Genomic DNA, 18840 nt, shown 5'->3' on the forward strand with positions numbered 1-18840 from the left:
ATTAAAAGAAGTTGAGTAATGCAGAGTGGAGTCATCGGCGTAAGAATGGATAGGACAGTTCATTTTGGAAAGAAGATCATCAATGAACAACAGAAAGAGAGTGGGAGATAGGACAGAACCCTGTGGGACACCACTGTTAATAGGTTTAGAGGAAGAACAGTGACCGTCCACCACAGCAGAAATAGAACGGTCAGAAAGGAAACTGGAGATAAAGGTACAGAGAGAAGGATAGAAACCGTAGGAGGGAAGTCTGGAAAGCAAAGATTTGTGCCAGACCCTATCAAAAGCTTTTAATATGTCCAGCGCAATAGCAAAGGTTTCACCGAAACGGCTAAGAGAGGATGACCAAGAGTTAGTTAGGAAGGCATGGAGATCACCAGTAGAATGCCCCTTGTGGAACCCATACTGGTGATCAGATAGAAGGTTAGAAGTGGAAAGGTGCTTTTGAATCTTCCGGTTAAGGATTGATTCAAAAGCTTGAGATAGAAAGGAAAGTAAAGCTATAGGGCAGTAGTTTGAGGGATTGGAACGGTCACCCTTCTTAGGCAATATCAACTGGTAAAGTACCTAAGGAATGGCGCAGGGCTGAGGTGGTCCCTATATATATAAAAGCAGGAAAAAGGAAGAAGCTCTGAACTATAGACCAGTATACTTTGTAAAATATGCAAGAAAGTGATAAAGAAACAATGGATGAAATTTGTAGAACACAATATAATTACAGAAAAACAGAATGGCTTTAGAAAAGGGCATTCATGTGTAACAAACTTACTGAGCTTTTACTCAAGAGTGATGGACACAACACAGGAGAGGGATGGATGGGTAGATTGCGTGTATTTGGACCTGAAGAAGTCTTTTGACAAAGTTCCACATACAAGATTACTATGGAAGCTGGGAAATAGAGTAAAGGACATGAAATCGGAATGGAGAATTGTAGATGGTGGAGTGCCTCAAGGATCGGTATTGGCACCAATACTTTTCCTAGTATATATAAATGATGTGCCGGAGAAAGTAAGCAGTTATATGAGCCTGTTTGCAGACAATGCGAAATTGCTGAGACATATAAGAAACAGTAAAGACTGTGAAATTCTGCAAGAGGACCTAAATAAGATTTGGGACTGGATTATGAAATGGGAGATGGAGTTCAATGTGAAGAAATGTCATGTAATGGAAATGGGAAATAGTAAAGGGAGACCAAAATGGACATATAGAATGGGAGATGGAGAAATACTAAAAGTTCAAGAAGAGAGAGATCTGGGAGTGATAATACAAGATAATCAACAGTCAGAGAGTCATGTAAATAGAATATTCGGAGATACGTATAGAATGGTGAGAAGTATAGGAATGGCATTCCATTACATGGATAAAGATATGATGAAAAAGATGAAACCACAATTGGAATTCACATATTCCAAAATTGGAATATGTGGAAACTGCGTGGTCTCCCCATAAGAAGAAACACGTAAAAAAACTAGAAAGAATACAAAGGATGGCAATGAAAATGGTTCCAGAACTGGAGGGATTGTCATATGAAGAAAGGTTAAAGGAAATGGACCTACCAACACTGGAACAAAGATGAGAAAGGGGAGACCTAATACAAATTTATAAATTATGGAATAAAATGGAAGAAGTAGATAATGAGGATTTACTACTAAGATAAGGAAGAAACACCAGCAACACACAAGGACACAGTAAAAAATTGAGAAAAGGAAGATGCTTGAGACATAAAAAAATATAGCTTCCCGCAAAGAAACATAGAGGTTTGGAACAGACTAAGTGAGGATGTAGTATTGGCGAAGAGTGTGCACAACTTTAACCCTCTCACGAACCGTAAGTTTCCAATAAGTTTCTGTTCCACTCACCCTCATGCCCGACCGGCCTTTTTTTGCCGCCGCGATACTCTACATTCCCAGAGGTATTTTACCCTCACAGATATATTGTACCCCCAAAAATTTGGTATCAGTGGCTTCATAAGGACTTGTACTAGAGCATGCACAAATAAAAATAGAGGAAAATAAATGATACAAACTCGTTTCAAGTCTCCATATAGAGTATTGTAGACAATAAATCCTAAGTACCAGCTCTTCCCCACTCGCTAGCTCGAAATTTTGTGGGTCAACTTTTTTAGCCGAATATATGTTTCAAAGCAGAATTTAGTGAGGATTCTTATGGTATCCTCAAAATCCTCATACGCCTATTAGTTCCCGAGTTACACAAAGAAAACTGTATTTTTTTTCCCTCTCCTGTCAGAGTAGGCTAACAACTAAAAATCGCTCATCGCTCCTCATCTACACTCCTTAGAAAGGTTGCCATCTGTTACCTTTAAGAAACTTATACCAACAAATGACGTCATCGTGCGCCAGGATCTTTTTACCCTTGATGACGTGAAACGCGTCATCGTGCGCGAGAGGGTTATGGAAAAGCTGGACAAATACAGATATGGAGATGGGGACCACACGAGCATAAGCCCAGGGCCTGTAAAACTACAACTACGTAAATACAACTAGGTAAATACATATTCCTGTCAATTAGGGGTGCATGCTGTACTATAATTGGTTCACCCAGATCGTGCTCTAGCAGCTTGCTCTCATAGAGCGTGTCTGATTGCGTGGATAATGTTTGATAGCCTGTGCATAGGAAAGTCAAAATTATCAATAATATGCAGGCAACAATAACAAATACCATCAATTATAGTCAATTTTGAGTTAAAAGATTATTAGTACTGTTGCCAACAGCTGTTTTGTTAATATTAAGCCTGCAAATTTTCTTGCCAGCAGACAGCACCAGGGCTGTTTAATAATTTTAATCAGCAATTTTGTGTATTAACAAAACAGCTGTTCACGACAGTACTAATAATTTTTAACTCAAAATCAACTACAATTGACAGTATTTGTTATTGTTGCCTGCATATTATTGATACTGATGAATGTTTTCTTTGAGAAGGCCATCATACATTATCCATGAAATGAAACATTCCGTGTGACAGCAAGTTGCCAGAGCATAGTAATGCACACCACAGGCTTGGACGAACTGACTATATATCATTACTAGTATAGACCATAGCTGGGCGTTATTGCGATAAGTTATCGCGATAAGTTATCGCGATACTTTATCGCTGATAACAAAATCGGGTTATCGGCCATCCGCTACTTATTTAAATATATATCGGTATCATCGTTACTTTTGTAACCAAACTAGCAATAATCGATACTTTTTTCTGCCTCTCAGAAAAAAAAAACGTTGTCTCCTCCCTACTGCGCATGTGTGGCCCGGGCGCCCGGTACTGTATGAAAAAACTTCAGGGTATGAAACATCTTCGGTGAAGCTTTCATACTTAGATCATCAACATTAAAACACTAGGTTATTTTTTTTGTTAGACTCAAAAATCAATATATCAAAGAGAAAAATCATTTAACTTTGCCCAAAAAATGATTATTCACTGCCTCAAATTTGATATTCCATATTTGTTTGTGAGTATGCCATGGTATTGAAGGCACCCGGTGTTGTGTTATTTGGTGTCCCATCGTCAAAAGCTGGAGCTTTTGTTTAAAAACACTGGTCCCTCGTGAACTGCGCATGTTCAGACCAGTAAGCGTAGCCCTGTACAGTCTCACAAAGCTTTTTAACACATTAAGAGTTGCTGGAAGGTTGAATCAGACATACAGTACCACCATCCTCGCTGTTTATAGAACGACATTCTGTACATATAAATACAACACGTACAGAGTGTCGGTCTAGAAACAGCGGGGATGGTGGTAGTGGTACTGTATGTCTGATTCAGCTTTCCAGTAACTCTTAATTACAGTTAAAAAGCTTTGTGAGACTGTACAGGTCTACACTTGCTGGTATGAGCATGCACAGTTCACGAGACCAGTGTTTGTAAACAAAAGCACCAGCTTTTGACAGTGGGGATGCCAAATAACACAACATCGGTTCAGGCGTTTCTAGTATTACTGTCCATAGGTACGTGTCAACGTGTGGTTTTCAGGTTTCGTAAGTTTTCTAAAATACGGATAATGAAAATTTGAATTCATCTATGTTTTTTATTCGAAATATCAATATAGTATCGTTTTCGCCTATTGGACTTATCACTTGCTAGTATCGGAATTGTGGATTTATATCAGTATCGGTTATCGCCTATGTTTGTGTCTCCAGTTACCGAATATCGGTTATCACCGGTAAGGTTTTCCATTATCAGTTATCGGTTATCGGGAATAAGGTTTTCTGTTATCATGCCCAGCTATGCTATAGACATTGGAAAAGTAAAGGCAAAGTTGGGGGCATATACTATGACTGCACATGGAAGAAATGCTCATCCTCATTGCATCGGCCCTTGAACCTGTGGTGGGTAAAAACCCATTACCCTGGAACAAGGGCCAGTCTGACATCTGTTTTACCACAGTTTATCTTCCACAGGTTTCCCCAAATATCTATTTATCAATTTGCTTGAAAGAGAGGATAAACAGTTGGGTGAGCTGCACACTGACTGCTCAGCCTGGGGTTCAAACCCAGGCCCTTGGATTCATGGCTAGGCATGCTAAGCACTGCACCATGGAGGTGTGTAAAAGGTGATTTATAATCTTCTTACAAGGTAGCAAATTAAGAGGTACATATAATTTAAACTTCGATGTCATGCTCTGAACCATGGATTTGATTGTCCCTCTCAAAATTATATAAAAATGCTTCTTTAAATGACCAGATAATACTAGTTATGAACTTCAACATTTTGTATTAACTAACGTAAAAATACTATGACAAACATTTATAATCTCTCTGCCTGATAGATGTGAACAACAATATATTTTTTTCCCATATTGTAGGTAATACTTCACAGCTAATGCTTTTTGAACCTACTTGCCAGAGGCTTGCTGAATACATCCCGGTTTCTTTCACTATATGGCCTTGAAACAATAATTTCTTGAGATTGTGTATCTCCTTATCTCCTTATCTTAATATTTATTCTATTATCATATTTTTTGGGCTCATGAATGAATGGCTGATCAGCTTCCAATAACAATGACTCTGCCCCAGAACAAAAACTGACAAAAATAATAATGTGGTAGCAGTAGACACATAATCTTAAAAAAAGCACAATTTGATCAAGAAGGACCATCAGTTTATTATACAAGAAATTGATAATGACCTTGAGATTAAAAATGATTCTGCACACACTACTTTCCTGGATAATTTGGGCATGTGCAAAGTAGCTGTGAAATCTGTGCTCATCGTGCAGGTCATGCTGGAGTATGGCAAATGTGATCCAGACTTCCTGACGACTGTGATCACTGATGATGAATGTTGGGTGTCCAGGTACGATTTAGAAACCAACACTAAAGGTCACAGTGGGGATCTCCAGCATTCCCCAAGGCAAAGAAAGCAAGACAGATAAAGAGCATTCAGTAATTTTTTTTTTTTTTTTTTTTTTTTTTTTTTTTACGTCTTTGGCCTATTGCGCTGGTAGGCTTCTTCCCAGTGGATCCTTATGGTTGGTCCAAGGTTTCTTCCCGGTGGGGCCTGATGGTCGGCCCAGCCTGTTCTGGCACAGGCGAGTGTTTATAGTGGCGCCATCTTGCATTGGCATCTTGCATGCTGACTTTTACTACTGTAGTATTGTGCATAACAAATATGCACCAAAAGGACAAACTTTCAACAATAGTATTAAGAAGACTTTCCTCATCATATTTGAGATGTAGTTCAGTGTGAGAAACCAGAACAGCAGAAGTCAGCCAACTGACAATTGCATAATTTTTCACACATGATCACAGGTTTCTTGACCAAACATGCAATTTCCTGGCTTTGCCCAGCTCCATACTCTCTAGACAAGGCTCCTTGTGATTTCTGGCTGTTCCCCAAACTGAAAATTGCACTAAAAGGGTCCCACTTTGAGAGCCAATATGTCATCATGTAGAATGTGATGGCACAGCTGATAGCCATTCCAAATCAGGATTATCATAGATGTTTCCAGCAGTGGAAAGATTGCTGGGTTAAGCTAAGGCTTCATTGTCATTCTATTACTAAATACATCTGTGCTGTTTATCTCTCGCCTAACTCTACTAACTATGTAAAATTCTTTGACTATTTGAACTCTAAAGTGGAGCACATCTTGACTCACTCTCCCTTTGCTGAAATCTCCATCTTGGGAGATTTCAATGTTCAGCACCAGCTTTGGCTTTCATCCTCTTTCACTGACCAGCCTGGTGAAAAAGCCTACAACTTTGCTCTCCTCAACGACCTAGAGCAGTTGGTTCAGCACCTTACTCGTATTCCCGACCATCTTGGAGACAGGCCCAACATTCTAGACCTCTTCCTTACCTCTAATCCTTCTGCTTACTCTGTCAAACTGTTCTCTCCGTTGGGCTCCTCCGATCATAACCTTATTTCTGTATCCTGTCCTATCGCTCTTGTACATCCTCTGAACTCACCGAAGAGGCGATGCTTCTGGCATTTTGCTTCAGCTCGGTGGGACGACCTGAGGATGTACTTTTCTGATTTCCCATGGAATGATTACTGCTTCCAGGAGAGAGACCCCTCTGTGTGTGCTCAGCACATCACAGAGGTGATTGTCTCTGGAATGGAGGCATACATTCCACGTACTTTCTCTACTCCTCATGCTAAAAAGCCTTGGTTTAATCATGCTTGTTCTCGTGCTATTAAAGATAGAGAGGCAGCTCACAAAGGGTTCCAGAGCCTTCGAACTCCCGCTAACTTTGATCTTTACATTTCAGCCTGGAATCGTGCCAAATCTATTCTCCGATTTACCAAAACTTCTTTCATTAATAGAAAATGTCAACACCTTGCTTCTTCTAATTCTTCCTGTGACTTCTGGCATCTAGCCAAAAATATCCCCTCCAATTTCGCTTCTTCCTCTTTCCCTCCTCTCCTTGTCTGCCCTCGTATGGAGTATGCATCTCACATGTGGGGAGGTTCCACTCATACAGCTCTTCTGAACAGAGTGGAGTCTAAGGCTCTTTGTCTCATCAGCTCTCCTCCTCATACTGATAGTCTTCTACCTCTTAAATTCCGCCGCAATGTTGCCTCTCTTTCTATCTTCTATCAATATTTCCATGCTGACTGCTCTTCTGAACTTGCTAACTGCATGCCTCCCCCCCTCCCGCGGCCTCGCTGCACACGTCTTTCTACTCATGCTCATCCCTATACTGCCCAAACCTCTTATGCAAGAGTTAACCAGCATCTTCACTCTTTCATCCCTCACGCTGGTAAACTCTGAAACAATCTTCCTTCATCTGTATTTCCTCCTGCCTACGACTTGAACTCTTTCAAAAGGAGGGTATCAGGACACCTCTCCTCCCGAAATTGACCTTTCTTTCGGCCACCTCTTTTGATTCTTTTTTGGGAGCAGCGAGAAGCGGGCTTTTTTTATTATTGTTTTCTTTTTTGTGCCCTTGAGCTGTCTCCTTTGATGTAAAAAAAAAAAAAAAAAAAAAAAAAAAATGTGTGGAACCACAAGGGTCCTACTTTGAAGGAGATTAGACTTGGAACTTAAAAGGCAATCTACTTTTTTTTCCCTGGCCTATGGTCAAATACTTTATGAAAAGACCTCACATATCCCTACCTGTGCTAAATGGTTTAAATATAAACTCACTGAAAGCATTACCATTCAGGTAATTGAAACTCTCATTATTTTACCATTATTCTATTATAGAAGTCCAACACACAAGGGTGTGTTTATCAAAGATCATGAATATGATAAACTTGAGAGGCATACCTTTGACTGGAGTGGCAGTGCTGAGGTCAAGGCCTGGTGTGATTTCAGAGTCTGGAGAAATTCTGTTTCTAAGGCGAAGTGGGCTGGTGCGGTGCATGGCCTGAAAATAATATAAAAAACTTCAGAAAAGAGTTTGTACAAGATTTTTATGCACTGCTAATATGTAAATATTGATATCATTGCCTGAGGAAAGACTAATGAAAATGTAAAAGTTGAATAAATAAAAGTTGTTTGAATACTTATATAAAGTAATGCTCAAATAAAAGATGACATGCCTAGCTATCAATCCGCAGCCCAGGGCTTGATTCCTGTCTTAGGCAGTCGACATACAACTCACCTAGCTATACATTCTCCCTTTCAGGCTGGTCAATAAATGGGTACCTGAGGAAACCTGTGGAAGGGAAACTGTGGTAACCTGGATGTCACACCTGCCTGGTGGACTGGGGTAACAAGTTCTTACCCACCACAGGCTCAAGGGCTAATATGAGCACTGAGGCCACAAGCAGCTATAGTGTATGCCCCCAAGCTTTACCTTTACCATATGGCTGACTGAGATAAAAGCAAAGATAAGTCAAGTAATTGTCCACATGACCTTGGTGCTCATATCCATGACATTGGTTCATGAGCCTGTCTGTGGTGGGTAAAACCCATTACCCCAGGAAACAAGACTATAGTCTGTTCACTTAAGCTAGATTCCTGGCACCTAGGCAGGTTGGTAAGCTTGCAGCTGATTGGCTGCTCCTCTCTCCTACTAACACTCATGTCGGACCACATCTTGCATGCTCGAGTGAGACATGTTTCTTTATTATATGCCATAGCTCACCTCATATACAAGCAAGCCAGTTTTGGTTGACACCATCAGACTCAGCAGTGACTGTAGAATCAAGATGTATTGTAAAAACTCGACAAAACAAAAAAGAAAATGGTATGATGACGAGTTGAACTGTGAAAATGTTAAAAAAATGTTTATAACATGTTTTAATTATGCTCACTATTTTAAAGTTATTCATTGACTGCAGAAATATATTATTACATGACGTAGGGAAATCTCTCATGAACATGATAGTGTGATCAGAATGCAGATGAAGCTCCACATATTGAAAACACAGGGTTGTTTATAGCAACATGTCACTCGCCCCAACCATCATGGCGAGCGCGACACTCATTTTTTTTAACATCATCATAGGGGGTGTCTCAAGTGCCATGATGGTTGGGGCGAGTGAAATGTTGCTATAAATAACACTGGCTAGTTTATATGAGGTGAGCTATGGCATTTATAAAGAAACATGTCTCCAGGTACCCATTTATAGACCGGCCTGAAAGGGAGGATGAACAGCTGGGTGGGCTGTGCATCAACTGCCTGGAATGGGATCAAACTCAGGCTCGCAGTTATCATAGCTAGGCTTGTTAAACACTTCTCAACAGAGGCACTAATATAGTAATTGGATTATACAGAGAAAAAGAAAAAGTAACTGGTAAGCAAATATAGATGAATAAAGATGTGGATCAAGCATAGTAATTCTTCATAAGACAATATTATATATATATATATATATATATATATATATATATATATATATATATATATATATATATATATATATATATATATATATATATATATATATATATATATATATATATATATTTCACATATATAGTGCATATAATGCTAGATCTAATACTTTTCTCAAACTACGAAAATGAATTAAAATTAAGACATTCAAAGTTTTTTTTTACTTTAAAATGAGTTCTTCCCATTCATAGTTTGCAATCTGCTATCCTTGACTATTCCAAAGTTAGCTGTAAAAATTTTGGTGTTGAATCAAAGATAAAGAAATCAGAAGAAATTAAAATTTGGGGTTATGCACAATACCACAAGAGAGCTACCATACATATGAGTACAGCACTTCCCACCAAGTGCTTCCCCAGCCATTCTTGCACTGATTCTCTCTTTATAGCACCCAGTGTCACTCATCCCTTGCTGACTGCTGCCATGACCCCTATGCATCCAGTGTTAGGCTCTTCCAAGCTTTTCTAACTTGCTCCATAACACTTTTCTGATATAAAATAAACACTAAAGACTTGAAACAACTGCACTTATAGCTCCACAGCATTGAGTATGTGGTCAAACATGAGTAGCTGAGGTAAACATAGTAATTTTACATCTTCTGCCTTTATTATATTTTCTGACGGGTGGAAGTGTCAAATATCAAATAAAAAGTTTAAATAAGAACACATGTGAAAACTTTGGAGAAGAAATTGCCACAAATGACTTTCAAACCAAGCAAATAATAATTTTGTAATTCTACTTAAACATATTATTCCCATGGGGCTGCATGATGAGTACTTCTGGTGATTTTTGCTATTTCTGAGTTTGCTAATGGCAAGGACCCATTTACAAGATCAAGCTACACATTTTTTTATTATTTTTTTTTTTTTTTATGGATGGCCCTTCATGAGAAGAATTACTTATGATGATTATTACAGGTTGAGAATCCTTTATCCAAAATTCCAAAACCCAAAAACCTCCAACATCCGAAAGTTTTTAGGAATGCTGACGACTTTTTTTTTTCCGCCACCTCACGGGTGGGGACATGGACTATATGGAGGCTGTCAGGGGCAAGCGCGTACGTCCCTCTGAGGAGGGCCCACAGACCCTTGCCGGGTGATGGCTCGTGAAGGGGAATGGAGGATGCCGAGAGACCGACTATCGGCTGACGTCAGCCTAGCCGACCAAGTCAGTCTTTTGACAAGGTCTGGCGAGTCTCTTTGTACAAGTTGAAGACGTGAGCGTGGGTTCCCTTTGTTCGTCGCAAGACGGGAGTGCTCAAAGTGGAAAATAATGGGAACAGAGTCTCAGTTAGGGTTACAACCTTGTGCTAAAAAAAAATAAGGAACGCAACATCCCATTCTCCAATACAGAACAAATCCATATTTTAAGGAACAGGTGGCAACCCTAAAACTTCTCTAGCCTGCCATGACTGACAGCCGCTGCGCACTGCTGGCGAAGGCAGGAGGAAGAGGGGAGGGACATTACAATGCATATTTTACACATATTTCAGGATGACCCTTGACAAACATAATCTTACGGACTGGTTTTGTCGTTCATCGAAAAGTGTGCTCACTACAGTTTTAAAATACTGAATTTTATCTGCTTAACCATTCAGACAGCCAATACAGAACAAATGACATACGTAAAATTAGGTTTGGTTAGTTTAAATTTATTCAGCACGCAGTGTGGGGGTGGCGGAAATATGAAATGCAGCGCAGGACGGGACACGGTGGTGGCGCTCCACTATACACGGGTCAGTGTTGCGAGAAATACCTCCTCGCAGAAATAAGTCACTCTGCTGTTCAATACACATGCACACTGGGGGAATAAACAGCAGGAAAAACATTAATTTGCCTGCTTTTTTTCTACGTAGTTTGTCCACTTGTGATATTTGTGAGCGGTGAGTGAAATATAGAAGCTGTAAGCAAGTTGAACCTCTCTATAAGCTATTTTGCAGCTGCAGCGACAGGTGCACAACAGGCAATTGAAAAGTCAATCATTTAGTGATTTCCGGAGAAAAATACTATCTCCATAATAAACAGCACCATATTTTGTCCAGAGATAACAGTCAGCATCTCAAAATTAGTAGGCTACCCTCTCATGAATAATCCCCTATTTCAATTTTCATTTTATTTATTCAAATAAAAATATTCCAAAATCCGAAAAAATCCAAAATCTGCAACACACAACAACAACAGGAATTTCGGATAAGGGATTCTCAACCTGTATTCATGAGTTTTGAGGGGAACTTAGTCCTCACAAATAGCAGGGGCCCATTGTATAAATGAGGAATGATGAACATTTTTGTAAATTGTAGTATTATGAGTTGCTAAGGATACAATCTTAAGATATATCTGAAAACAAGAGCACAGTGACAGGACAGGCAAGGCCAGAGATAAGAAGGGACACCTAAATGATGATGACAAGTCTGCAGGAACTCCACTGACACCTGTAACAGAAACAATATGTAGAAGAATCAATTCAAATAATGATATTTCAATGGGATTTATCAATATGGGACTGGTGGGACCTTTTTTTTTTTTAGGAGTAGTCAGATCAAAGGCAAAATCAGAGATAAAAATATCCTGCTGTAGTGCAGTTCTTGCAAGCAGAGGAGAGTACGTAGAAGTAGCCAAGAGAGAGTGTCTGCTTCGGTTTGGTGTCTAGATAGGCTACTGTACTCCTTTCTTGAAAGTGTTCATGTCGCAGGATGGAGGTGGTATATACAGACGAAGAAAGGCTGCTTCAGAGTTTACCAGCGATTCTGATTAATTCTTGCATAAAAGAATGACACCATTGTGGAGTTGGAGCATAGCAGAACCATATAAATATACATTTATGCAGTTCTGGAGTACAGTCATGTGTGATGGGGTGGCAAGGGCAGCAATTCACTCGGCCATCAATTTTCCAGACTAAAAGGGAGGTACACCCATCCAAGATCCATAAAAGTCCAGAAATCCAGAATTGCTACAGCCTGGGGGCCACTGTCCATTCCTGGATGTTTACCGTACTCAGTCCTGCAATTGCCAGTGATCAATACCTACCAAAGACTTTTACCACATTTAAGAAAGATCAACTAAAATCTGTCATTTGAAGACTTTCATTACATGTCAAGAAAGGACACACTTAACAGAGGTCACAAAGTGTCTGCCAGTCTCTTTTTCGATTCAAGTGCTTAAGAATATCATACTACAGCAAATTATTTACAAATAAATGTTTCTTTCTACAAAAACCAGGTAATGAAAATATCAAACAGGTAATAAAAACTTGAGCATAACTACAAGCAGCTGCTCTTATGATTCATGTAAACAAACAGACACTGTATTAGAAGCAGCAATGCAGCATTCACCAGTTTCTTTTTCAAATCTCTGATTGGAGATTATGGTTGCAAATTATTCATGAACTTGAATCCAGTACATACTGTATTTACATGCATATGTAAGGTCAGTGTGGCTGCTTAACCCAGTAGCACAGATGGGCCAAATTTTTGGCTTTACCATGTACCAGCGACGGGCCAACGTTTTGCCTTGACATAAACCACCCAAAATAGAGGATGCATAAACTGATCACAAATACATTGATATATACTACACAATGATTTGCATGAGTGATGATTTTTTCTCATTAATTTGCTTGGAGGAGCCTTTAAGAAACATGATCCCCGCAGCTACCAGGTTAACGGCACAAGACAACAATAAACAAATATGTGCAGTATGTATGCGGCCACCTAGAGGGTGTTGCAGACATTGACCAAGGGATGGAATCTGATATTTTAGTAGCCAGATTTGGCCAGGCATATTTCTGGCAACTGCCAGACATAGTTGGATCACAGATTTTGGCTTGGACTTCTTATTTCAATTCCCGGACTTGACTGGGCATATGTCCGGCAATTGCCAGATCCAGGATTTTGCTCGACTCATTATATTAACCTGCCTAGGGTTGTAAAATTCCAGGGATTTTTGAACTGTGAAACTTTCCATGGGAATTTGGGGAATTTTCAGGAACTTAACAAATTGAGAAAAATTTACGTTTGCCTATGGCGCCTTATGGCTTTTTTTTTTCGTGCGTGAGGTTATTGTTGACTCTTTAGACTTCAGTTTTAGGGGGCTGTTAGTGAATGTCCCTGAGCCCGGTGGTGGCGCATGCAGGATTGTTTAAGTGACGTCTATTGAGGCACATGCTGCCCTCTGGTTAACCTAACCTAACAAAACTCCCAAACAGTTACTATAGGTCTTGACTCAGAAAATTCATATAGTAAGGAAGAATGTGCTATTGTGATGTCTGAAAGAGTGTGGAATGGTGTGACTGATTATGGTTGGGAGGGATCAAGAATTGTGTGGGTGAAAGGAAAAGTAGGTTTAGAAAAGTATGCATGGGTGTGTATTTATGCACCAGTAAATGTGAAAAGTAAAAAAGGACTGCGAGAAAGGGAAGCTTTTTGGGAGGAAGTGAATGCATGTTTGAAGAGTTTTGAGAAGGAAAGGAAACTTATTATGATGGGAGATATGAATGCTAAAGTGGGTGATGAATGTGTGATGGATGTGGTGGGAAAATGGGGGATACCTGGGAAAAATGAAAATGGAGAGTGCCTGGTGGATGTCTGTGCTGAGAGGGGAATGTTCCTAGCGAACACCTTCTTTCAGCACAAGAATATCCACCGATACACATGGAGGAGGGGAGAAGATAATGAGCAAAAAGGATTGATTGATTATGTGGCAGTAGATGAAAGGTTTAGAAAATAAATTTGTGACGCAAAGGTAGTAAGAGGAATGCTCGATGGATCTGACCATCTTGCAGTGCTGGCAAAGTTAAAGATGAAAGAAAAGTGGGTGTTTGAAAAGAAAGGTGAAGTAAAAAAGGAAACTGTAGAAAAGTTACAGGAAAAATAAATAAAAGATGAGTATAACCGTGAAATGGCAGAGGCCTTAAGTGAAAAATGGGAAAGTGTAAAAGATAATACAAATATTGAAAAAGTTTTTGGAACATTTAAAGAAATAATGGTAACTACAACAAAAAAGTGTTAGGGATGAAAGTGGTGAGAGATGGAAAAAGAAAAGGAAATTCATGGTGGACAGAAGAGATAAGGAGGATAGTAAAAGAGAAAAGGGAACTTTTTAAGAAAACTCAAGAAAGAAATGTGTCTGAACAAGTAAAAAGGGGAAGGAAAAAGAAATATAGAGAATGCAAAATGAAATTAAAACAAGCAATAAAAGAAAGTAAGAAGAGAGTTGAGTTGATGAAAGGGAACAGGAAATCATATTGGGAAGAAGTAAAAAATGAAAGAAATGCAGAAAATATCTCCTCAAGTAAAATAAATTAAGTTATGGATGAGAATGGAAAGATGTTGAAAGACGGGGAAGCTGTGAAAGAGAGATGGAGAGGATATTTCAAAAACTTAATGAATTTTGAGGGTGGACGTCCAGCAGCTGTAACAGCAGCAGTTTTGAGTAGAGGTAGAGGAGGAGTATATAAAGAAGTATAACATATGAAGAAGTAAATCAGGCAATAAAAAGATTAAAAAATGGAAAGGCAGCAGGAATTGATGGAATCACAGCAGAAATGTTGAAGTGTGGAGAAGATGAAGTCGTGAAATGGATGGTCAAGATATGTGAAGTATCATGGGAGGGGGGGGGGGGGTGCCAGCAGACTGGACGAAAGCCATCATTGTCCCAGTTTACAAGGGGAAGGGCAGGAGAGGGGAATGTGGGAGCTATAGAGGTATAAGTCTCCTGAGTATACCCAGAAAGGTATATGGGAAAAGTCATAATAGAGAGGGTGCAAAGACTTACAGAAGAGAAAATCAGTGAAGAACAAGGAGGTTTCAGGAAGGGAAGGGGATGTGTGGATCAGATATTTGCCTTCAGGATGGTAGTAGAAAAAATAATAGCAAAAGGAAAGAAACTATACACTGACTTCATGGATTTGGAAAAAGCTTATGACAGAGTCGATTGGATTGCATTGTGGGATGTTTTAAAGATTTATGGTGTTGGAGGAAAACTGCTTAGTGCAATAAAGTCTTTCTATGTGTCAAAATTACTGGAGAAACAAGTGAACATTTTGAGATAAAAGTGGGCTTAAGACAAGGGTGCATCGTGTCACCATGGTTATTCAATATTTATATGGATGGTGTCATTAGAGAAATGAAGGGCAAAGTTGGAGAAGTTGGAGTAAGACTGTTTGATGAGGGAAGGAAGTCGGTACTGAATTCGATACTGTTTGCTGATGACACAGTGCTCATTGCAGAAAATGAAAGTGACCAACAAAATTTGGTCAGTGTTTTTGATAATGTCTGTAATAGGAGAAAGCTGAAAATAAATGTCAACAAAAGTAAAGTGATGGTTTGTGAGCGAAGTAGAAGTGAGGTTGTAGATTTTGTATGCCCATGCAGAGTGGGAATTGAATGTGAAAAAGAATGCAAAATAATTTTGAATGGTGAAGAAATGGAGGAGGTCAATGAGTTTAAAAACCTTGGATCAGTTATGTGTAAGCATGGTGGTATGGAGGGAGAGATAAGAGAAAGGGCATTGCAAGGAAGAAGGGTGGTAGGGTCTTTGGGACGAATCATGTGTGAGCATGGAAGTAAAGAGGGATTCGAGAAATACAATAATAGTACCAACCCTCACATATGCAAGTGAAACGTGGGCCTGGAATGAAAGTCAGATGTCTAGAGTGCAGGCAGTGGAAATGAGTTATTTGAGGAGTGCTTGTGGTGTGAGTAGAATGGATGGAATGAGTAATGAAAGTGTGTACGAGCATTTTGGAATGTGTCACAGGGGTGAAGGGAAGAAGTGTGGAGTGGTGGAAGAAGTGAAGCGACGGACCTTAAAGTGGTTTGGCCACATGGAGCGAATGGAGGAGAGTAAGATGACCAGAAGGGTGTATGTGAGTGAGATAGACGGAGGGAATGCTAGAGGACGACCTCCAATGAAAAGGAGGGATAGGGTGCAAGAGTACGGTGGGGAGAGGGGGGAAAGATCTTTGAGAAACTTTGAGCGGGCAAGGAGGGAGTGTCTGGATAGAGAAGGTTGGAAGCTCTTCTGCTGTGGCCATCCCCTGGTGGGAGCTCCTAGGAGCTGGCGTCGATGAAATGATGATGATGATGATGCTTCCTTACTGACAAGACTTTCTATACAACAAAGTACGGTCATTCTTTGTGGATTTATACCATAAGTTGCTGCCTATCAAGTGTTTGAAGATATCCAAACCTTAACTTAACCTAACAAAACCCCACCAACTATTAGTATAGGTCTTGACTCAAAAAATTATTATATACTTCCATACTAATGAGACTTTCTATACAACAAAGTGAGGTCTTTCTTTGTTGATTTATACCATAAAGTGCTAGCTATCATATCTTTGAAGATACCCTAAGTAAATCTAACCTAACCTAACAAAACCCCAAAAACCACTACAGGTCTTGACTCAGAAATTCATATATGCTTCCTTACTAATGAAACTTTCTATACAACAAAGTGAGGCCATTCTTTGTTGATTTACACCATTAGTTGCTGGCTATCATGCTTTTGAAGATACCCTAAACATAAGGAGAGCATCCAGCGTTATTCTTTTCAAAAAAATGAAAAAAATGAAAAAATTAACATCTTTGTACATGCCTCGGCTAGCTTGTGGCAAGATATTGTGAAGAAATAAGCAAAAATGACAGTTATGGCTGAATTCACCCCCCCCCCCCCCCCCTGCCTCTTCCGTCACTATAAAACACTTGCCTGCGCCATGACGGGCTGAGGCCAACTACCATTACCATCCAGGCCCCTCAAGAAAGCCTACCGGTGCTATACGCTGGCTCGTAAAAAAAAAAAAAAAGTAATAATAATAATAAATAAATAAATAAATAAAAGCTATATTCATACAGAAGGGCATACATCGTCATGTTTTAGCGTAGAAAATACCCTAAAAGAATATTCGTATGGCATCTTGAGGCAAACTAGCATCTGCGATGGCCTTGGAGGCAGCAGAGCTGACATAAACATCAGTCACCCCGGAGGAGCCAGAGATAATTTTTACATTTCAGCTCGATTTCCAAGAAAAGGACACCATCAGACACACAAAATCCTTCAAAACAAAGAAAAAAATGGAATTCAGAAAAATACCAACTGGGAAGGCATCTAGGTTTAAAGGGCGAACTCAATAAATCCGCAGACTTTAACTCTCCTTTTTAGAAAACGGGATTAGTTTCAGTTTTTCTGCAATATCTTCGCCGCTATTTGACCGATTTTAATAAACAATACATCACTGGAAAAAGGAGCAGAAGCGCAAGCTTTTCATTCTGAATTTTCTTTTCAATTAAGGGAAAATTGTAGGAAAAAAAATATCTTTATATACATCAACAAAATTGATAAAAATTCTCATAATTTAATAAAAGCAAAATTGAAAATTTTTCCACGATGAATCTTTTGGATTCTGCTTTAAGTTTCTTTGGTAATTTTTTCAGCAGAGTAGGTCATTAGATGACAGAAACTGAGAGTTGAGTTTTGTTGAAAAATTATATTTTATTTTTTCCTGCTATTATGTATTGGCTTATAGATCTGAAAGTAAGCGTATATTACTTCACCATAAGCATACATTTTACATGAATATAATCAGGATCATATGCTAATAATTTAATAATTTAAGAAACGTTGGACACTCCCCTTAACCTAACCTAACCTAACAAAATCCCAAACAGCTACTATAGGTCTTGACTCAGAAAATTCACATATCCTCACCCTCATAAAATAATTGCCTAAGTTATTTTTCAGTGATTTCCAGGTTTTTGTTTACATCAATTTTTCAACATGTGACGCCCATTTTTGTATAGTACCGTATATTCTAGTATAGTATATTGTATATTCTTATTTTTGCCCCAACTTGCCCCCTCTACGGTGTAATGGTTAGCAGACCTAGCTGTAAATTCATGGGCCCGGGTTCAATACCATCATGAACAGTCAATGCCCAGCTCACCCAACTGCTTAACCTTCCTTTTAGGTTGGTTAATAAATGGCACATATCTGGAAAAAAACTGGAGAAGGTACACTGTGATATATAACCCAGTTGTTATATTACTGAGGGTACATTACCGTACCTACTCCTTGATGCATATGAGGAACTGATCTACTCACAGAATATATCATTTTTTCAATGATCCACCTGACAATCAAACTCAGGCTCCTAAAATGCACTCAAGCATCACACCAAAGGGGTACTCCATTGGAGTCTTTTCTTCTCTTTGGCCTAAAGTATGGCTTTCCTTTTCCAGTATAAACCCATTTCCTTGTGCTTTGATTTTTATCAAGTTACTCCTCTTAACATAACAGTTCCCATGGCATAGTCGACACAAATATGAAGTCAATATGGGTGGGGTCCGAACCTCTTCAAAGCACTGTTGCATCAACCCCAATTCATCACTCTCTCCCTTATTATCATCTACATACAATTTGAAATTGTGTATGAAATATTCTGTTCACATTAAATAAGATTTGTCAGAGTTATGGCCAAGGAACTCCCTGAGCAGACCCCGCCCAAACTGATTTCATAGCTGAGTCAGACTATAGTGAGACCCAAGACC

The 18840-nt window shown here is 39.3% G+C and overlaps 1 protein-coding gene across 4 annotated transcripts in view; it reads right to left on the reverse strand.

Annotated features, from left to right (window-relative positions):
* The window catches only part of LOC127001577 (glucocorticoid-induced transcript 1 protein-like), a 71274-nt gene that overhangs the window by 48145 nt on the left and 4289 nt on the right, over window positions 1-18840 (reverse strand). For 3 of the 4 annotated variants that reach the window (XM_050866353.1, XM_050866349.1, XM_050866351.1), the window contains exon 2: window positions 7724-7823. In XM_050866353.1, coding sequence (XP_050722310.1) covers window positions 7724-7823 — 100 coding nt within the window. Of the gene's footprint in view, window positions 1-7723; window positions 7824-18840 lie in introns of those variants that run through there. The other variant, XM_050866359.1, reaches the window with a different exon arrangement.

This window comes from Eriocheir sinensis, chromosome 21 (genome assembly GCF_024679095.1).
Source record: "Eriocheir sinensis breed Jianghai 21 chromosome 21, ASM2467909v1, whole genome shotgun sequence".
NCBI lineage: Eukaryota > Metazoa > Arthropoda > Malacostraca > Decapoda > Varunidae > Eriocheir > Eriocheir sinensis.